This window comes from Carassius auratus, chromosome 18, assembly GCF_003368295.1.
Source record: "Carassius auratus strain Wakin chromosome 18, ASM336829v1, whole genome shotgun sequence".
Classification (NCBI taxonomy): Eukaryota; Metazoa; Chordata; class Actinopteri; order Cypriniformes; family Cyprinidae; genus Carassius; species Carassius auratus.
In genome coordinates, this window is record NC_039260.1 from 21,801,262 (window position 1) to 21,824,305 (window position 23,044).

The following is a 23,044-nucleotide window of genomic DNA, read 5'->3' on the forward strand; positions in this document are numbered from 1 at the left end:
TTATCTCAAAGTAATTAAGTAAGTGAAAGTGTGTAAACAAAATTGCTTTCATACGAAATAAAATAATCACCACACATACCACAGGGGTATTAACTGAGGAAAACAAACTTAATTTTGGTTAAACTTGGTGAAATTGAAAGTTAAAGGAAATGGATGATTTAAAAAAAAAAAAAAGGAAGAAAAGGTTACAAAATAATTGTCCATTCACAGATGTGTAACTCTTGAAAAACTGTATTGTTCAACACTATTAACAATGAAATAACAGAATGGGTATATTATTGACTGACAATGTCTGAAATGTCTGTTAGACTGTATTTGAAGTTTTCAAACAATCTTCTATAGGGAGAAAATGAATGGAATTTGTACTTCTAGTATCATTTTGTCGCACTCTTTTAGTAAGTATTACACTTATTTCACACTGTATTAATCAAGATACACATTTTATTTGTAAAAGGTTGCAGAAATTGTGAATGAAACATTGTTTTGTTTTTCTAAATTTATTGAAATCCCTGAATCAAATTTAAAGCGCTCCAGACTCTTGATTTCTTTTCAAGTGTTTCCACGTGTAACTCAAACTTTAAAATCACATTACATACATACATACATACATACAGCACAAAATTCATGGAAAGACTTATGATGTTCACATTTAAGCATGTGAGTGTTACACTAGAAACACACACTCCTTGAACCAAAGAAGGCTGAAGGTACAGACTAAAACAAGCTAAATCTAAAAAAGCTTCACTTTAAGAATGTAGTCACTAAAAACCACAAAACCGTTAAAAGGAGAAAGTAAGACATTTATTTACATATCTTTAGACAGAATAAAACCCTCAAACCGCTCTCCTTTTAAAATATACAAATGTATAAAGCAATTGTTAGACAAAAAAAAAACAGGTCAAAAGTTCATCCCTCTCTTCAGCCAAGCTATGCTGGGTTATTCCATGTATGTTATTAAAACATATGTGACCTGAGAAAACAAAACAGTTCATAAAATTTCTTCGAGCTATTTATACTCCTGTCTTCTCCTTGATCCAGGCCCTGAATTTTGGCACGTTTGTGTAGATGCCTGGCTTGTTTCTGCGAGCACAGCCGTCCCCCCAGCTCACCACTCCCGCCAGGTACATACGACCATTTGTTAAAAAAGTCATAGGACCGCCAGAATCACCCTAAGGAAAGAAAAAAAGGGGTTATTTAGATACTAAAATGTGAGCGAACAAAGAAAAATAAGGAGAAACAGTTAAATAAAATGGCAATTAAATTAAGGACGACGAATATAAAAATTCTGCAAATAATTAAAAAGCAGATCATTATTGTTATTTTATGATAAATAACCAATAAAATGGCAGATATTAAAAGTCTATATTTTTTTGTCTAAATATTTTTTTTAACCTGTATAAACAAAAATCTAGTGTTGCTAAATACTACAGGAATGCATAGATATTAAAATTATGGTTAATACCAAAAAACTCATATTTAATTTCCATTTTATGGTCTATAACCAATAATAGGCTGATATTAAAAGTAAACAATTGTTTCTAAATTTTCTACACATTAAACCGTATAAACAAAAATTATTCATTTTAAATGCTTTATGAGTGGACTGAAATTAACATTCTGGTTCATATCAAAATTAAATATAAATTACAACATTGATAATAATTGTATATTGTATGATAACAGCTAAAAGGCCAATTTTAAATTCAATGTTACATAAAAAAATAAAACTATAAAGTAAAACACAAACATTAAATTAAAATGCCTCAATTGAATTTTGGCATTGCATCACTATCTAAAATTAGGGATGCACCAATGTATCGGCCACTGATATTTATCGGCTGATTTTTCCTACATTCACAACAATCAGCATATTGGCTATATAAGGAAAAAAGCTAACATAACTAACCGATGGTTTACTAATTAACTGAATGAAGGCACTGAGCTGTTTATTGTCTGTTGCATATTCCTAGCGCTGCTGTCTGCACTTTAAGGCTAATCAATAAAGAAAAGACAAAAAATAAATAAATAAGAAAAAAAAAACGCTTTCTATTCTTGACTAAATAACTTTTGTAAATTCATAAGTGTAGCGGACCTCATCTGAATAATCAAAACTTTTCTGATGTTTTATTATGTTTATTGCGTCCTTTTTCATTCCAAAAATCACCATAAGACCTAAACAAAACACAGCACGTTAATCATAATATATGTTTTAATAAAGAAAAATCAATATGTATTTAATTTATGAAGTGAAGTGTTATTTTTCATTTGTTTACTTTATCTCTTTATCTGAAAATTGTTAAACCTACCTAAAAAGCACTGTTTATATAATATGCATCTTTTTCTGTTTTATTTATGTAGGCCTGCTGAATGTTAAATGGATTCAATTCATGTTTATTATAAATTATTAGAGCCCTACTGATATATCGTTTTGCCAATATTATCAGCTGATATGAGCCTGTCGCCGATAAATCGGTATCTGGGCGATTAAATTCGGCCCAGCGCTGACCGATCTAGCGATCCACGGGGGCTAGCGACGCGCAGACTGAGGCGTTCGAGAAGGCTCCTCAAGCTAAAAGGACATGTCCAAATTTGGTGGACATCCACCAGCATGTTCACGAGATGACACCAGTCAACACTTTCCCTTCAGTAAGGTGGTTTCTTGTTCAGAGAGGAGCATTCAAACATTGTCTTATTCGACTGCAAGTGCACTGCAAAGTGGACTTCACATGAAATTCCGCCATGATTCCAGTTCCAAGGGAACGTACACATTATATTAATACACGTCATAGAGCAAATAATGTTCAGCTGCGTTTCCCTGCGTCTCTCACTCACGCGTCTCTTTCACATACACGTGCAAATTCGCAGAAGGTATGGAATTACATTTGTTTCAATAATAATGAACAAAACTTTATAAAACAGAACGTAACTTTTTCAGAAACTATCAAAAATATGCCATTACAAAAGAAGAAAAAAAAACAATGAAAATGAAAAAAAATGAACTCAGTCGCACAAATTTAACATGCGCTTCAAATATGCTTCATTCTTTGTTAATGATTTTCAAAGATTCGTTTTCGCTACACAAAGAATATCGGTGCTATATCAGTATTGGTCTTTTGTACTCTCTAATATCGGTATCGGCACCAAATTATTTGATGATGCAGCAATAAAACTGCTAGTATAATTTAATGCAGGTGTTTTAGAACTTTGCTGATTTAAAACATGTTCAAAATACTATATTGATGCCAAAATTTATAATAAAAGAGGAAGTATCAAATATCGGTATTGGCCACTAAGAATCCTATTGGTGCATCCATAATTAAAATATAAGTGATTTTAAGAGAGCATGGTAAAATGTGATCTAAATCTGAAAATAGGGAACATTTGCATTAATAAGTGAATATGTTGACCAAAACTGGTATTGTAATAAATAAATAAAAATCTGTATTACTGATCACTAAACCAAACAACGAAATAAACAGAAATAAAACTATACATGCTTTGAAAGAGCAATTGTATGTTTAAAGCACTTAAAGTGTGGTTCTGCTCCAGTGAAAATAGACTTTTAAGCAGCGTATGAAACCCACCTGGCAAGCATCCACTCCTCCTGACAGAACGCCTGCACACGTCATGCGAGATGTGATCTGTCCATTCATTAGTTGATCACACACTGTGCTGTTGATGATGCGAACATTTGCTTTCTGCAGCACAGCTGCTCCAGCGCCTGAAATACACACACCAGTTACTGAATGGTTTTAGTTACAATATTTCTAAATATTTGTTAACATTAGTTAGTCAGAATACAACTATTCATTGCTAGTTCATGTTCACTGAGTCTAATAAATAATATACAACTTTTTGTTTTTAAAGTGTATTAGTAAATGTCAAAATCAACTAACTAATAACATTAAGATGCTATAGAAATAAATGCTTTAGAATTATTTTTCATTGTTAGTTCATGTTAACAAATGGAACGTTAGGGCAAAGTGTAACTAATGAAATAGGCTTTGTGAAAGGTATAAAGCATCATTGTGTAGTTCTTTTACTGACCCCCTTCTCTGGTGGCACCCCACCCGGTGATAGTGACCGTTTCACCAGCCGGGAAGACGTCAGTGGCAGTGGGCAAGCAAATGGGTCGAATGGTTGCACCGTAGGTCACAGGTGAGTCCAGCTCCATCAGAGCGATGTCATTGTCATAGGTGTAGTGGTTGTAGTATGGGTGAGGAATGATTTGTTTTAGGAATCTCTTTGTTGCCTGCTGTTTATCTTTTTGTTTGTGGAGACCTAGGTATGCTTCCCATGTTCCTGGCTGACCATATCTGTGAATTCATCAGATGTACAGACATTAATGTTTTCTCTGCCATCCTAAGTGTCTTGAGTAAGAAATGTAACGGATCGATACAAGTTTAAAGGGTTCGTTCACCCAAAAATGAAAATTCGTCCATGTTTTACTGACCCTCAAAGCATCCTACGTCTATATGACTTTCTTCTTTCAGATGAATCCAATCTAAATTTTAAAACTTGTCCTTGCTCTTTCAAGCTTTAAAATGGGAGTAGGTGGGTGTTTTTGTTCAACAGTCCAAAAGAAGTCAAATAAAGCATGCGCAACCATAATAAAATGTGTCTCGCACACAAAAAAAGTATTTATAACATTTTAAATATGGATATTTCTCTTACAAAAATGCATGGATTTTTTTTCACCACTTTGGAGCCATGGGAGGCATGTTTTATTACAGATGCGCATGCTTTATTGGACTACTTTTGGACTGTTGAACAAAAATGCCTGCCTACTCCCACAATTTTATATATAACTTCAATTGGATGTGTCTGAAACAAGAACGTCATGTACACCTAGGATGCTTTGAGGGTGTGTAAAAAAACCATGGGCTTATTTAATTTTTTGGGTGAACTAACCCTTTAAGACTTTACTGATTAGATTAAATCTACATTAAAAAACGTTTTTTTATTTGTTATTTTAGCTGATAAGATGTCCTGTATCTGTGTACAGCAGTGCATTGAACCACAGACAAAACAATGTTTTACACAAGACACAAGCATATTTTTAACAGCTAGAGGTCCAAATGTTACATAGTGTAGCTTTAATGTACATGTTATTTTTTCAATCTAAGTGGCAACATACCAAACCGAGATACTAGAACTTCTCTGAAATTTTGCTATTCAATACAAAGAAGTTAAATTTTTACATTATAATTTCTATAGACAGCTATTCTGCACACCAATACAGTTTATTTGAAGGAAAATACAGTAAAACCAGTGAAATTGTTAAATAATTTTACCATTTAAAATAAAATGTTAATAAAATGTATTCCATTTTAATATTTTTGTAATATATTCCTGTGATGGCAAAACTGAGTTTTCGGTGTCAGAAATCCATCTAAATATGCTGTTTTTGCTGCTCAACGTTTTTGTTGAAATCATGATATACTACCATTCAAACATTTGGGTCCAGATTTAAAGATTAAAAAATAGAGAGATATTTTTATTCAGCAAGGACACATTAAATTGATAAAGAAACAGTAAACACATTCATAAGATTTCTATTTCAAATATATGTTGTTCATTGAACTTTCTAGTCATCAAAGTATTCTGAAAAAAGTATTGTTTTAAATAAAAAAGCACCATTAATAGCATATAACTACAAAGCATGATTTTTGAATAATCCCCGAAGACATAGTATGATGTTAAAAATTCAGCTTTGATCACAGCAATAAATGCCATTTTAAAATATATTAAAATAGTTAAGTTATTTAAAAATGTAATAGCATTTTACTGTATATATAATCAAAAACCCAAGCCTTGGCGACTTCTTTCATTAAAAAAAAAAAAAGTTATCCTATTTAGAAATTAGAAATCCTATTTAGTGCAAACTTTTGACCTATAGTGTAAGAGTCCAAGCAGTTTTTGAGGCCAGAAATGTTTCGTTAATGGAGCGTTTTTTCAAGTGAAAGTTATAGATTGAAGAAAGAAAAAAGAAACAAAAAGAACATTTACTTGGTTTTGGCATCATCTTGTACGCAGTGGGCAGCCGTCACAAGCCATCGTTCACTGATGATGGATGCACCGCAAACATGTGCTACGTTTTTAATGTGCAGGCTGACCTGCCATGGGAACTCGCCCTCATCTGCTTCCTGTCCACCCACAATTCGAGACTTGGAGAAAGCCCTCTTACCACAGTCTAGAAGAGAAAGAAAGAGCGAGAGAACACTTAAATCAAGATTAAACAATGCAGAATATGTGGTGAAGAACCGAGAAAGTAGATTCCACCCACCACAGCTAGATTCATCCGAGTTGTCGCCACAGTCATCTTGTCCATCACACACAGGGTTCTGTTTTGTGATACATTTGCCATTATTGCACGCAAATGTTGAGACTTTACAAATATCTGTAAGACAGAGAGACATGCAATGAGAAAGAATGTAGAGAAGGAAACTGCTCTCGAAAAATATCTCTCAAAATATTTTTGAATACAATAATCAACAAAAATAGCACTAAAATAAATAAACGGGCTTGTATTATTCTTTATGGAACATATCATCACCTCTCGTACAGCCTTCTTCATCTGAGCCGTCTTTACAGTCTTGTTTCCCGTCACACTTCAGCTTCTCTGAGACACACTGATTGTCCGTGCATTTAAATTCTCCAACCTTACACCCTGCCAGAGAAGAGAGCATCTATGTTAAACCAGGTAAGGATGTGTTTTTGAGTGGGAGAGAATGAAGAAGAGAGAAGACAGAAGCTGGTAGTCGTAACAAACAAAAAGTTACACTTCTCCATTGTACAATCTGTTGTGTTCAGCGTGACCAGTGCCTCACTGTGCTGAGATAGCCGATGTGAAGCATGATGTTTTATGTCGATGCTACAAAGCCTATAAACTAAAAAATAATATTTCAGCATCCAGATACATCACAAATATCTAAACATTTGAATTTGTGTTAGGCGGTTTCATCAGTTTCATCTTAAATTAATTTGTTTTTGAATCAACGTTTTTTATAGCCTTAACGCATAGCCTTAACTTTAGAGGATTTGTTGTGGAGAGAAACCAATAACTGTGTTTATAATGTTTGTAAACATTATTACTGAATGTAATAATAAAGCTACACAACGTGAGACTATACGCAACTTTTTTTTTTCACTCTCAAAACACAATCTTATTCAAGTAGCGTTTTTTTAACAATGCAGCAAACCTATTTAAATCTTAAACAATACTTGAATGTTTTTTAAAAGGTCTTAATTTAATGTTTATTTTGTTTAATATCCTACTTTTGGCCAAAAACAAGAAAAGATAATACTGTAGCTATTCACACACATCTCTTATTTTTTCTTTTTGAGTAAAGATAACATAACAAAAATAACATTATTAACCGGTATTCCTTCTACTCAAACTCCTGGTTTCAGAACAGGAATAATACAGAGGAACACAGGAACAGAAATGTCAAAATAGTGTTTCTGCTTGGAGTGAACAAATTAAATTTTTTGTTTTCAAGCCTTGATAGAAATATAGATTTTTTTGTTACATAATTTGTCAAAAATATCAGTTACAATGCAGACAACACACAAAAACTGAAGGGGTGACACCACAGCACATCGGCGATGGAGGAAAAACATACAAAAACTTGTGAAAAGATATATACCTACGTTGAAATGGCAAATGAGAATGTAAGAATAACTTATATTGTTATTTAAGATGAACATTTTCTGGATAGAAGCTACTTACGTTTAACTGATTATCCATATGGCATTTATTTATTTTTTTTTTTAGAAAATTTCATTTAAAATGTTAGTATCAAATATGAGCATTCAGTTAGCATAGCATAATGGCATTGTTAACTAATTTCACATTTTATTTACATATAGTCATTTAGCAGATGCTTTTATCAAAAGCGTTTTACAACTGAGGACAATGGAAGCAATCAAACACAACAAAAGAGCAATGACATACGAGATCTATAACAAGTCTCAGTTAGCTTAACACAGTACGCTTTTACGTTTTTAATAATATAATAAATAAAACGAAAACAGACAGAATAGAAAAAGAAGAGAGCAAGCTAGTTTTAGGTCTTTGTTGCTTTTGTTAATTGTATAATAAATGAAAATAAAACAGATAGAATACAAAAAAGATTAGAAAGCTAGTAAGTTAGTTTTTTTTTAAGAAAACAAGCAGCAAATAAATAGAGTGCAAGTCTAAAAAGGAAAAGTGATTTTTGAAGATACTCGGATTGATTTGGGAAGGTCATTCCACCAGGAGGAAACTTTTACATTTTAGGAAATTTTGGAACTTTTTTATGCTTTATATATTCTTCACAGTCCCCCTGATTAAACTAGTAATCTAAGTGAATAAAATACTGATTTCCTGGTAGAAATAGTGATGAATATTTTAAAAAGCCCATAAATGCTACATCTATGCTGTCTTGTATATTGAATGTTACAGAACCAATGAGTGTTCATGTCTTTTCCCTATATTGCCTACGGAGACAGTATTCCTCAAATTTAGATTCATAACAGAGGGTAAACTGAAATAAAAGACAGGAGAGAAAGGAAAGCAGAAAAGGGTCCTACCACAATTAAGTTCATCTGTGCCATCTCCACAGTCATCTACTCCATCACACCGCCAGAACATCGGCTTACAGATCCCAGTTTTGCACTGGATCATGCTGGCATCACATTCTGAAATCCACATTCAAACTCTGTATATCTGAACTCAAACTCATATTCAGAGAGCAAGCGTGCAATTCTGTGTGTGAATTTAAGCTCTTACGACAGCTCCTCTCGTCTGTGCCGTCACCGCAATCGTTCCAGCCGTCACAGCGCAAGTCTGGTTTTATACAGCGTTTGTTGTTACACTGGAACTGCTCCGGGCAAGCTGAGATTCAGAAACTGAATTGACTTTTTAATGTTCACACTGACACCACTTTAAAAACTGGCATCAATTAGTCTATTTTTTCTATCTAAGGTCAGACTGCTACTAAAATAATGAAAGGTTTCTAGTTTTTACCTATGAACCATTGTTATGCCTTTACTTACGGTCAGAGGGGTCAAAGACCTCATAAGTGGCGCTGAAACCTCGATCTACTTCTGATGAATCTGATTTGAACACAACCGTCACCTGGTTACTGCTGACTGGAACCATGGTATTAGCAGGCAGCTGCCCACACAATGTGCTGCGAAGAAACAAACAAAAACGTTGAACTTGTGTATGAAATCTCAAAATAAATGATATAAAGATATTTAGACATGTTTAGACCGAGAGGAATATCCAAAAGTGAATAGTCCAATGCTGTCATACGCTTTATCAGAACTCTTGGAGGAACATCATCCAGCCAATCAGACTGAAGGACCAGAACTAAATATTGTACAAGAGTCAATTCTGTAAAAAATGTCTAATTATAAATTTCTGTTTTACAGTGTTAATTTACTGACCTTTTACCCACAATCTGCACACTATCTCCTGGGCAATTTACAGTCTGTGTAGAAACCATGAACTTGGGGAACTTCAGCTTGATGAATTTACCATTAGGAACCTTTAAACAACAGAGATGGATATAATGCTGTTATAAAAGTGGTTAAGCATGACAACGACTGGTTCAAAATGTGTGTTTTGGTCTTACCTCGATGTCCCACTGACATGTGGTGCTGGGTGGGTAATAACTGGGAAAGTTGGGTGATTGAAAACTACCGGAGGATCCACCCAATTTACCCCCACATGCAACTTCTGTTGAAAGGGGAGAACCAGTGAGAGAGGCTCAACATTTCAGAGTGAAGCATGCAGTACTATTAATCAGTCAAGAATGTTGTTAATAAGCCAGCCAGGATTCATTTTTACCGCTGCTATCTCGACTGATTTGAGTCACACTGGCTCTGAAACCAGGAAAATCTTCGTCTTCGTCGGTTACCAAGGTGACCAACATAACATTCCGGGACGAGATGAAGGATAAAGGATTACTGGGAGAATAAAATCCACACTTCCTGTTTAAGAGAGAAAGAACCTTGCATTAAAATGCCTTACAGTTGCATATACAGCCACCAGACGGAGCTACATCCAAAAACACAACTCACTCTGCCATGAGGAACTGGTCCATGGTGACCAACGAGTCATACACTCTCACAAAGTCATTTGAACAGTTTTTTTCCAGGTTGAAGGTGTCAAAAGTCAACTTCAGCACGTGGCCTGGGTCTCCCCGAAGCTGCCACTGCACAAAGGAGTTTGGACTGTAAGGTTGGTTAGGGAAACCCGGTGATGTAATGATCTCTTCAGCAGCAGTCCTGGTTTGCTGGGTGAATCTCGCTGGACATACAGAAAACAAAAGGTTAATCTAACACATTTATTATTGGATACATGTCTGAAAGTGCTTATGGAATACAGTCCTGTTCCAAAACCTACTGAACTTTGGTCCCTATGATTTCCACTAAGTGACATAAAAGTGGAATTCAATGTATATTTGTGAAAATGAGTATTTCAGCACTTCATTTGGTAAAACTACCATTAGATGCACAACCACCAAAATAAAAATTTTAACTTGGAGAAATGATGACAGAAATCTATTACTACTGTATGATAGAATTGAGTTCCCAAATTAATAACAACAACAACAATGCAGCATATTTATGAAGGAATATTAAAATTTTTCAATGTTGTTTTACTTTAAACATTAATCAGAAACAGCCTTTCTGACATCTATGATAACTTTACTTGCTTTCTATGGAGGCAGCTCAAGAGGTTTTGGAAAAGAGAGTAAAAGAGAGACAAACATAAGTATCACAATACTCACTCCTAGCTTTTGCGAACAGACGTTTGTCCAGAGCTGTTAAGGAAAGATTGACACAGTTATGATTGATATTTAAATGATAATTTGTTTAAAGTATATTTATACATCTGATTACTGTTGCACTGTTTGTAAGTTTGTAAATGTGTTTCTTTAATCAAGGTTCAATAATTGAATATATAACCAGCAGTGAAATGCGGCATCATTTTGGTAATCCAAAGTTTCTATATAGGACCTAGACATGCTTTAATGAGATACATTAATCCAAGAGTATTACCTGAAGACACAACGTGCTCAAAGACCAGGGGACCTTGTTGAACTCTGCGAACTTTGTTGTTATACATTTCATTCAATTTACTCACAGCCCGATCCACTGCTGCTTCCTGTCCCACTGGAACAGCAAACTCTGACTCATAGTAAGCGATTACACTGCCCTCACTGCAGAGAGACAGACAGACAGAATGAGATTAAAACAGCTGAAAATGTCCATCTAGGATGTAGATGAATTTGTTTCTTCAGTGATGTATCATTGCATCACTTGCTCAGCACAGCAGTGGATCCTCTGCAGTGAATGTTTGCAGTCAGAATTAGAGTCCAAACAGCTGATAGAAACATTTTGGGTAATGAACAAACGCATGTTTTTAATCAGATGTTTGGACACTCATTCTGACGGCACCCATTCACTGCAGAGGATCCACTGGTGAGCAAATCTATGTTTTCATGTAAACGTACCTGAAGGCTATAACTTTGGAACTAATGTAATGTTTTGACAGTTCTGGAGCTTCCGAGTACAATGATTTCAGCTAAGTATGAATAAAAAAAAACTACATTAAATACAATTTTCACTATCATTGCTATAAATAAAAAATTGTTTCAATAAATTTGTTTCTCACCTGAGCCATGACTTTGTTTGCCAGGTCTTTAAACTCTGTACTGTCCTGGTTTTTATATGCCTCCACAAACTGTTCATTTGTTATCTTAAGTGAGCCTGTGTAAATCTTCTGTAGTTTCAAATCTTTCCGGACTGCAGACACCAGGAAGACATGAACCAATAAACACACACGATCAGCACCATCATGACTGACACCGGTAACAGTGTTACCCCTGTTTCACACCGCAAGCGTGAGTGGCGCGCGAGCAGCGCTTTTTTTTTCGGCGTCCATGTTAATCAATGAGTGCATTCACACCGGGACCAGGAGCAGCGCGTGAGCGTCAAGCATGAGCGTCGCGTGAACAGCAGTGAAGCGGGGGTTTCGGCGTCCGGTCTATTTTTGCTGTGCTGCTCACGCTCAATTAAAGTGAAAGCACACGTTTGATGGAAAAATAAATATGATTTTACGCAAAACTTATTAAAAATGCACAGAATAAGCATGTCAAGAGTTTTAACAACAACGACAATGTCTAGTGTTTTAACAATTATGCCAGAAAAGAAAATTAAGTATAACAAATATATATTTACCCATTTAAACTTTTTAATTAATCGTTTTGGGTGAAAGTATGGTGTATTGTTATAAAAACAAATGTTGAAAGAATTATACTCATTGTTTGAAATGGTTATATTTTCTGCCGAACACGCTTTGCAGTCGCTGCTGTGATGCAGTTTATACGCTTCCAGTGTGAATACTCGCAAGAGTCTGCTGCTGCAGTGACGATGTAGTTGCGCAGACACGCTGCTCGTGCACCGCTCACGCTTGCAGTGTGAAACAGGGGTTATGCTGTCTGTGGCTGCAGCTCTTACTTACAGTGGAAATGCCAGACCAGAAGCCCAACGATCAAAGCCAAAACGGCTGCCAAGATCACCAGAGCAACAATGATCCCAACTTTCCCAGGGCCCCTCTTCTTCTCCAACTTTTTATTATCCGATGCTGGCAAGAATGTGACAGCTTGGTCCCAGTCCTTGTCCTGAACACAAAAGAGGCAAAATACATTTTACTCTTCTCTGTAAATTTAACTACATAAAAGTCAGTTCGAAGAGATAAATAAAAAATGACACTTGCGGTACACATATCCTCAACAGAATAAGATTTTGATTGAGACCAGAAAATAAACAGTAAACTGCATAGCTTTTTTTGACAGAATAAGCACAGATTCATAGGCATTATATAAGAGCAGCATGAGAACACTTCCCTAGATGCTCATACTGCTCTACACTTCAAAGTCTACATGGGCTTTGTTTTCAGAGAAGGAGAGAGAGGCAATGTCTCCATTTTTATAAAACAATCATTTTCATGAAGCAATGACATCCATCATAGATTTCTGAAAGTTATGAGTTGTGAAACTTAGGACTGCTTTTACTTTTAAATGTATATACTAATTATTGTAATTCGTTCTTTAACAATACAAAACATTAAATGAATGCTTTATTCAGCGAGGATGATTGATCAAATGTACCAGCATAATGTTACAAAATATTTATATTTTAAATAAATGCTGATCACAGAATGATGCTGAAAGTTTTAATTTAAAATTTTTAATATTATTTCACAAGATTACTGTTTTACTGTATTTGTGAATTTTATCTATGCCGATTTAATCCGATAAACTGACTGAATCATGAAAAGTGGACATGACAAGAATGAAACGTACTAGAAGTGAGGTTGCAGTAGTTAGTAGAGGAAAATAGACCAAACATACTCAATTACACCAGCAATAAGTATTAAGAATGTAAGCAGTGTTGAGTTTAAACCAAGACACAGCACACTGAATACACAATACAGCTTGATGATGGAAGTAAAAGGCATGATAGGACATGCTAGTCCATGTGGTTAGAGCAATTGTTATGAAACCAGTGGAGAAACATCAAAAGCTCAATATATTTGCAGAACACAACAATTATTTTTGTATTCAATGAATACTAGTATTAACTTTCAATAGGCTTTTAAGAATTGCATTTCAGTAAATACTCTTAAATTTATGTGTAAAATCAGTTGATTAAAATAAAAGGACTTTGGGACAAAACAGTGTTTACACTTAATGTAAAGTACACTATATCAAAAGTCAGGGGTTCTCACTGAGACTGAATTTATTTGATCAAAAATACAGTAAAAACTGCAATATTGTGAAATATCATTACAATTTAAAACAAGTTTTTAAAAATGCTATTTATTCCTGCGATTTTTTTTAATCATTATTCCAGTCTTTAGGGTCACATGATCCTTCAGAAGTCATTATAATAAGCTGATTTGGTGGACAAGAAACATTACTGTAATGTCAATGTTATTGTAATGTTTAAAATAGTTGTGCTTCTTAATATTTTTTTATGGAAATTGAGATGCATGTAATTTACGAGTAGTTAAAAAAATATATTTTTAACAACTTAGAAGTCTTAAAAGGTACAGGTTGTAGGACCTGACACTAGAGAGCGCACTACCAAAACAATAATAATCGCGTGGTTTGATGAAGCTAAGAAGGAGCATGGAATGATGGGATTTGTTGTCTTCTACCCAACTACTGATGGCCATCAATTAGATGGAAAGATAATTCATGGATTTAACGTGAATTCAACGATTTGCACGAGTAGATTACATACAAAGTCAATGCAAAGATGCTATCAGACAATGGATCAGACACGTCCTCGCACGGATCTAGAGGCGCAATGCCCCGCGTTTGGCACGTATGCCCCATAATACTGATCTTGTTTATCGTTACAATAGCATACTTTTTCTGTAAAGATATTAATCAAAACAACTCACCTGTCAAGTAAAAAACAAGTGAGATCGGCATCTCTTTCTATTTGAAGTTTGTCACGAAACTACTTCCGCATTTGTCCATGACACTGTTGTCATGTGATTTTTACATCAGTAAAGGCGGTAACAAAGGGTAACTAACGTCATTGACAGGCGACTGCACTGCACCGTGTCACTGTTTAGAATGGGGATTTTCTCATGATTTACAAGTAGTTGAAAACATTAGAGATATTGTTAGTAATCAGCTGGACAAAATATATAACACTAGCCTAGTGGTTTTTGGATATTTTACTGCAAATATCTTACAAATTGTACCTTAAACTGTCATTTTAATGCATCCTTACCGAATAAAAGTATGAATTCAAAAAAGGTTTTACTGACCCCAAACTTTCGAAAAGTGTACTTTGCTCACTATGAAACACTTGCCTACAACTGTCTTTCATAAACATTGGTTGTCTCAGTTATCTCAGACTGCCGTCACATGACATGGTTCATGACCTATATTCTACTTCATTTGTATCAAAAAATGTGCCAAGACAAAAAGTCCCACCTGAGCTTGGATTCATGGAATAATTGGAAACATTTATGAAACAAAGACTTTGGATTTTCTATTAACGTGCAGTGAAGCCAAATAAAAACTGCCAGTCCCCAATGAGATTTTCAAGGACATGTTTAAAGAGTTTCATTGTCTGTGTAGTTTCCTCTTTGCCACAGATTTAAGAACAATGATCAGGATGTTCTAATGCCATTTAAACTTAAATTAATTTAATCATATTTACAAACTGTGACTAGAATAACCGTTCATCTTCCAATCAGACCTGCCTTTGGTGTGAACTTAAGACATTTAAGTCAATGAGCATTGAAAGTCTAGCTGTAAATGAGTGAACTAAAACTGGGTTAAGTGGTTAACATTCATTCTATGATGACATGCATGATGCATGAAAAACAGCTGATCACTGCTGAATAAGTGGGATATCCCGGAGTCATTTTCAGGTTTCGTCTGTGTGGGTGTTGGCTCATAGTAAAGCGTACTGAAGTAAGCATGTCGCAACAGATCAGTGGAATGCGTGCATCTCTACACACACCACACAAATATACAATAACATGCTGTGGTGCGGATCATTCAACTCAAAAATGAGTCATGAAGGCATTGAAACATCAGTCCCTCTCATGTGCACCTGCTCCAACTCATAGTAGTGTTACATACACAGCAGCTCTCAGCTACAAGTTAACCATAACGTAATGTCTTAAACTATGCCAAAATATATATTTAATCTGTACAATATATTTTTATCCTTCTCTTATAACTTTATATTGTTCTTATAATTACAGATATTTATCATACATCTACTTTTACAATAAACACAATTCATAAACCATGAAACCACACTACGCGCAACATTTTGCAACACAACATCTGACAGAAAGAGCGATGGCATTTGATTATTTTGAAAACATCGGCGTGACTATCAAACTGCTGAGTAATGCATGGTTGCGCCACTATTTTGACTTCCAAGCACGTCCAAACCAGTGACAGACCGATATTTGAGATCTCAGTTAGAGAATGTAGTGCATGTCTCATTTTCTAAAACACTTGGTATTTTACAGGTCAACAGTAACGTAATACACTTAAAAATGTTGATGCAGGGTTTAAGACAAATTTCACAATTAATTACTAAAATGGCAAGTAACATTGAACTACAATGTATAAATGTAAAGGTACAAAAACTTAGTATTGGTAAATAGAATTTCTTTTTTGTGTAATAAAAAAGAATACCAATAAATGTATTTAAAGACAGCAAATGAGACATATACTATACACTTAAGTGTATGTCTCATTTGCTGTCTTTAAATAATGCAATACATTTATTAATATTGATCAATAATCACGGATATACTACAATTTTTTACACACAAATGGCAAATAACATACTAAATTAAACCTTAAATGTTTACACAAAGACTGAAATAGCATATATATATATATATATATATATATATATATATATATATATATATATATATATATATATATGTGTGTGTGTGTGTGTGTGTGTGTGTTTGTGTGTACTTCAATAAACTTTATTTCAACCATATTAAATGTATACCCTTGATCGTGGTATCCACATTGGCTGCTGAGAAACCCCTATTGGTTGTCACCACTACCATACAATTCACTAGAAGTGACTGTTCTTAATTTATCTCTTAAGATGACAGCTAACTATAATCACCAGAGCCATTAACTGTTGCTGTAGACTGGAGGCAATTCATTTAAAGTTTTGTGAATGTCTACTGACACGCTATTCTCACAGACGACAATGAAGAACAGCTAATCCAGCCAGCAGAGTGACTTAAACATGGACGTCTATTGATGATCAATAGAAATCAAATCCCCTACACATGCAAACAGACTGAGATGAAAAGAAAATGAACAAATGTAAGCTCGAGTTACTACAGACAGGAAATTATGTCTGTCAGATTTTGGTAACATTAAGAGGTTAATGCACTTCAGCATTCGGCTATGCAATGTCCTTTTAATGTCCCTTAAAGAAATAAATGTAGCCAATTTTCCAACACATTTTGAGGCCAGGAAAACCAAACTTGTATGATTTACTGATATTTAAAGAATTGTTTTCCATGAGCATGGGACCCTTGAAAGTAACAGACAGGTGGTAGCAATGCCAAAACCACCAGAACCACACTCTTAAATATAGTTTCAAACTTCCTGCCCTTCAGATCTTTATATGATGGCTTCTACTAAAAAGGCTTGACACAACTGGAAATGGATTAATGTGTTAAAAAATGACCACTGCACAGCTTTTAGGACAGATATGTTATATTTCAGTTATCACTATGTGTTTAAGGTTGCTTAAAAGGTTAAAAATATATGAAGTTGTTAATATGGTAAAGGCCGGAAGAATCTTACCGAAGAGCGGGGATTGTAACGCATTCCTCCATCCATAGGGTCCATTTCTGAGAGACCACCAGGAGAATAAATATCAACACTTCCTCCTCTGCTGACAAAATAAGACGCGTATTTGTGTATGTTAAGGAAGGAAGAAACACACAAACACTCACACACACACACTTGTTATTCTCAGATGAAATCAAAAAAACAACACGCCCATTACAAAGGTGCACGCGGAACAAAATATAAATCGAAGCTTCCTAATAAAAAGTTTTAAATAAAATGTCGAACAAACTAAAACTTGTATATCTCAAAAACTAAATCAGAAGATTAAAATGAGGTACATTTAGTCTTCCGTAGAGAATGAAGACTGTTTCGTCTACCTGTGAGACGAGAGAGATATTTCCGGAGACTCGCGGTTCAATGGGAGTGACTAACTCAAGCGATACTTGTTCTTCAGGTGAGCGCTTCTCACAAATAACGCTTTAAAACCCAATCTTTAAACTACAAAGTTGCCCTAATTACGTTAAAGTACGGTGAACACATGCGTTAATATTTTAAAACAACAGCAAGTATAAACAGTATATTTTAAGCATAGATATGCCTGTAGAAATTCAGTATCGATATGTTTCTGCTTCGGAGTGACTCACCGTCCGCGGGCGTTGGCTGTATGTCGGAGTCTAGTGTGCTGCCTACTTAGAGCGCGCGGAGGGCAGTAAACCGCGCAGGAATGCGCCTATGGGACCGAAAACGCTGTCTAGGTAGGGCACGTAGTAGAACTTGAGATAGTCTCAAACGCGGTTTACCTCGGCGTGATACAAACTAGACATGCAGGTTTCTGTTACATAAATGGCGTTTCCACGAAGTAGAGCTCACTGGAAGAACCGAGTAGATTTTAAGATAGGTATAGAAATAAAAACAGTTTACTAAAACTAGCGTTAGACCAACACAAATAAAATATCTAGAACAACAGCAATAATAATAATAATAATAATAAAAAAAAAAAAAAAAAAAAAAAAAAAATATATATATATATACACACACACACACACACACCACACATATAAACATAAATAGCCTACAATTAAATATAGCCTATTAGATCTTTAACATTTATTAATATCAGATATTAATATATCATAAAAAGGGGAATTCTGAATCTATTTGTTAAACTAAACTACAGAACGTAAAATGAGTTGCAGTATAGAAATTAAACAACTAAATGAATATTCAGAAGGCAATCTCAGAATGAAGATACCAAAGTAAGTGTACTAGTCGAGTATTCACCAGGAATGGATATGGGTTAGTCTCTGGCCATGTTAAAGGGCAACTGTCGGAGAACAAATCGTCAAGCTTGTCAGTCTCGTGTACAATGGGTCAGCAAATGCAAATAAAATCGATTTTTGTAAATACTGTCTGTTATGTAATCTCTCGCAGCTTCTGCAAACAGTGCAAATGAAATACTATTTTCAACATTCACAATTTCAACGCCACAAAACATTGTTTTTATTATTAATTAAGTTTATGATCAAAATATATTTTATATACTCCAATAAATGTTTAGATGAATGAACTTACTGACCCTTGAAGGTAAGCAACATCAACTGCACAATCTATAGCACACAGTAACTAGCTGGCACTCTGATATGTCATCTATTAGATACTATTGGTTGTACAGTATACAGAATGTGGGAAAACATAAATGAGTTGCACATACACAGATGGCAGATGACATTAAAGCTTCTCTGTCAGATTTATTGACTATTGGATTGTGTAAATGTGGTGTGATGGGAGAAGCAGACAGTCTATTGTGTAATAGCAGCAGGCGGAAAAACATCATGTTGATTTTTCTGCCCGCTGCTACTGATTTTAAACGGACCACCTGTAGATCTGTGTTCATGCTCACATGGACATGACAATCAGCGACCTGCTGTGTGACATTACTTCATAGAATACAATCCTGGATACAGAATTGTTTTACTCTTTGGGTGGTTTTTTTTAATTATTGAATTATTTTTGAATTATCATTATTATACCACATGACCCTAGCAATAATTTTTACATGACATTTTTGCATGTTAAAGAGAGGAAACTGTGGCTTTTTCTGAGATGCCAAATGTGACGTTGGTAATGTCAGCTTCCCTCGTTGATTGTAAAACTGCTGACAACACAGTGCAATATTCGAAAGAAGAGCATTTAGGTTTGATTTTATTTTCACTTGGTCTCTTATAAACAAACATATCTCTCCTTCTCTCGCTCTTTTAATTAGTTACTTTCTTACAAGAAAGACATTTATAAATGGTAATCTGTCATGACCACTAGGACTTTAGCAGATATGCACTCTTAAGAATTGGTTCTAGACGGTACCGGTAGGGTTCTTCAGCTTGTAACAATAGTTGAACCCATTTTATAAGGTTCCATAAAGAACCATGCTTTAAAAGTGCTATATAGAAACTTAATGGTCTTGTAAAGAACATTCTAAATAATATTTTTTTTCATTAATATTAGTTTTGTATTTGATTTTATTAATATTGTATTTATTTCTATCCCTGGTCTCCTGCCTGGTCTTATAATATCTTTTAGTCTCTATTAGGGTCTTACATAAACACCACAACAGCATGTTGGGACAGTCAGGTACTTTTTTGACATATGAAATTGTAGCATTTATGACAGTGCTCTAACAAAAGTTATTAGCTGTATATAATATGTAAAAGATAATTGACACAGAATATGAATAAATACAAAAGTAATACCAAATTTAGAAACAGAAAATATATGTAATGAAGACCAGTTTCCAGTAAAATATCTTGACAATCCTCTATATGGAAATTTCTCTTTGCAAATAATGAGGTTGTGATAGGTGGCAGCATCTGACTGTTAGAAATACACAATTGGGATTAGAGTTACAGTGTGTTTCTTCCATTTGTTTCAAGGGATGGTCCACCCTAAAATCTCACCCTATTTTTATTGTTATATGTTATTGAAGTCTGTGGCTACCGGCTAACAAATTATGTTCCTCACATTCTTCAAAATATCTTCTTTTGTGTTCGCAAAAGAAATAAACTCACTCAGGTTTGAAAAGAGTGGGATTGAGTAAATGGCTTTTTTTTCCCCTTCATGTGAACAATCCCTAAAAAAAACAATTATGTTTAGAAAAGTAGTCACTGTGAATGGACAGTATGTGGCATGGTAAAAGGAAAAAGGGTTAAAAAGTCATAGGGTAGCTTTAGTCAGTTATTTTTGCAACTGAACATGCTTATGCAAAATCCCAAATAATAACTGAAAACACCATATCTATGTTGTGAGGAAGAAGAGATACATATCCTCAACTGTACAGAGCTGCTCATAGCTACATTCTCTGTTAAAAAGAGGATTTTTCAGAAAAAAAAAAAAAAAAAAGTTTCAGATAGGGGTGAAAAATGATTTTTTTATTTTTTGCATGTTTGTCACACTTTAATGTTTTGGATCAAACAATTTTAAATATTAGTAAAAGATAACAAGTAAAACACAACATGCAGTTTTTAAGTTATGGTTTTTATTTAGGGAAAACAAAATCCAAAACTACATGGCCCTGTGTGAAAAAAACCCAAGAACTCTTTTGGCCACGCTTAGCAGCAACAACTGCAATCAAGCGTTTACGATAACTTGCAATGAGTCGTTTACAGCACCATAGAGAAATCTTGGTCCACTCATCGATGCAGAATTGTTGTAATTCGGCCACATTACAAGGTATTTTGAGCATGAACCGCCTTTTTAAGGTCATGCCTCAGCATCTCAATAGGATTCAGATCAGGACTTTTTCTAGGCCACTCCTAAGTCTTCATTTTGTTTTTCTTCAGCCGTTCAGAGGTGGGCTTGCTGGTGTGTTTTGGATCATTGTCGTACTGCAGACACAAAGTTCGCTTCAGCTTGAGGTCACGAACAGATGGTCGGACATTCTCCTTCAGGATTATTTGGTGAACAACAGAATTCATGGTTCCATTTATCACAGCAAGTCACCATACACCAACACCATATTACCATATTACTGTTGATATGAGGTCATTTTTCTGAAAAGCGGTGTTACTTTAACACCAGACGTAATGGGACACACACCTTCCAAAAAAGTTCAACTTTTGTCTCGTCAGTCCATAGAGTTTTTCCCAAGAGTCTTGGGGATCATCAAGATTTTTTCTGGCAAAACTGAGACAAGCTTTTGTGTTCTTTTTGCTCAGCATCGGTCTTCGTCTTGGAACTCTGCCATGCAGACCATTTTTGCCCAGTCTCTTTCTTATGGTGGAGTCATGAACACAGACCTTATCTGAGGCAAGTGAGGCCTGCAGTTCTTTGGATGTTGTTGTGGGATCTCTTGTGACCTCTTAGATGAGTCGTCACTGTGCTCTTGGGGTAATTTTGGTCAGCCGGTCATTCCTTGGAAGGTTTTCCACTGTTCAATGTTTTTGCCATCTGGGAATAATGGCTCTCACTGTGGTTCGCTGGAGTCCCAAAGCTTAAGAAATGGCTTCATAATCTTTATCAGACTTATCATTTTCTTTCTCATTTGTTTCTGAATTTCTTTGGATCTCAGCATGATGTCTAGATTTTGAGAATCATTTGATCTACTTCTCTTTGCCAGGCTGTTCCTATTTAAGAGGTTTCTTGGTTGTGAACAGGTGTGGCATTAATAAGGTCTGGGTGTGGCTAGAGAAATCAAATTCAGGTGTGATAAACCACCGTTTCAACAGGGGGGCAAACACTTCTTCACACAGACCCATGTAGTTTTGGATTTTGTTTCCCCTTAATTAAAACCTTTAACATGGGGAAAAAACCTTTGGATGTGTAATCCTTGACTAATATTTAAATTTGTTCGATGATGTGAAACATTAAAGTGTGACAAAAATAAATCAGGAAGGGGGGCAACACTTTTTCACACCACTGTGCGTATACACACACACACTACCAGTTTTTGAACCGTAAGATTTTTTTTATGTTTTTAAAATAATTATCTTCCAAACCATAATTTATTTGATCCAAAGTACAGCAAAAGCAATATTGTAAAATATGTTTACTATTTCAAATAGCTGCTTTATATTTTAATATATTTTAAAATTTAATTTAATAAAAAAAAGCTTTTTGTAACATTGTACACTATACCATTCAAAAGCTTGAAGTCAGTATAAATTTGTTTTTAAAGCTATAAACATTTTAATCTGTTTTCAACATAATAATGATAATGATGATGATGATAATAATAATAATAATGCAAAAATAATAATAAACGCCCCCCCACATTTGTAGCAGCAAATCAGAACAAGTAGAATGATTTGTAAAAGATCATGTGACTGAAGTATTGATGCTAAACATTCAGATTTGAAATCACAGGAATAAATTACATTTTAAAATATATTAACATCGGGAACATTGGTGTGAATATAAAAAATACAGTTTTTATGATCGCAGCTGTACAGAGAACATAAAAAAAATAAGTAAACATTCAAAATGAATTCTGTTTAATATTTTTCACTATATATAGGTAAACATTTTATCCTTAAAATCTATGAAATCAGATTTCATAATAGACAAGGAGGTACTCACACCCAGTTTGTATCCTTCAGGAGATGACAGCAGGATGACCTCATTTCCGGTCTGTCCCTTCATCAGTCAGCCGGGGGCGTGCGTGCTCGTGGTATGGT

General features: G+C 34.8%; 1 protein-coding gene across 5 annotated transcripts; it reads right to left on the reverse strand.

Annotated features, from left to right (window-relative positions):
* Positions 1–423: 423 nt before the first annotated feature.
* st14a (ST14 transmembrane serine protease matriptase a) lies at positions 424–22,990 on the reverse strand. 5 transcript variants are annotated; one of them, XM_026288037.1, is made up of 20 exons: positions 22,947–22,990; positions 17,391–17,478; positions 12,521–12,680; positions 11,672–11,802; positions 11,511–11,581; positions 11,056–11,216; positions 10,785–10,817; positions 10,072–10,300; positions 9,839–9,981; positions 9,624–9,727; positions 9,436–9,536; positions 9,040–9,176; positions 8,774–8,878; positions 8,575–8,682; positions 6,557–6,670; positions 6,287–6,400; positions 6,010–6,193; positions 4,048–4,316; positions 3,585–3,721; positions 424–1,169 (listed from the first exon to the last, which is right to left on the reverse strand). In XM_026288037.1, the coding sequence occupies exons 1-20, from the start codon at positions 22,988–22,990 to the stop codon at positions 1,011–1,013; spliced, it is 2,592 nt and encodes an 863-aa protein (XP_026143822.1). In that variant the 3' UTR covers positions 424–1,010. The 5 variants fall into 5 exon arrangements, with proteins under 5 accessions (XP_026143822.1, XP_026143824.1, XP_026143823.1 ...); XM_026288039.1 differs by lacking the exon at positions 22,947–22,990 and adding an exon at positions 18,023–18,126 and having other exon boundaries at positions 1,000–1,169; XM_026288038.1 differs by lacking the exon at positions 22,947–22,990 and adding an exon at positions 17,756–18,012 and having other exon boundaries at positions 1,000–1,169.
* Between the last annotated feature and the right edge of the window lie 54 nt (positions 22,991–23,044).

What these genes read in the sequence shown, in the direction of transcription:
- st14a (XM_026288037.1), bottom strand. Translation starts at nt 22,990, where the DNA reads ATGAGGTCATCCTGCTGTCATCTCCTGAAGGATACAAACTGGGT. An exon ending in TCTGTTCGCAAAAGCTAGGA is followed by an intron (nt 10,301 to 10,784) that starts GTGAGTATTGTG and finishes CTGTATGTCCAG; the next exon opens with CGAGATTCACCCAGCAAACC. An exon ending in CACAGATGAACTTAATTGTG is followed by an intron (nt 6,671 to 8,574) that starts GTAGGACCCTTT and finishes CTTCTCTGGCAG; the next exon opens with GGTGTAAGGTTGGAGAATTT.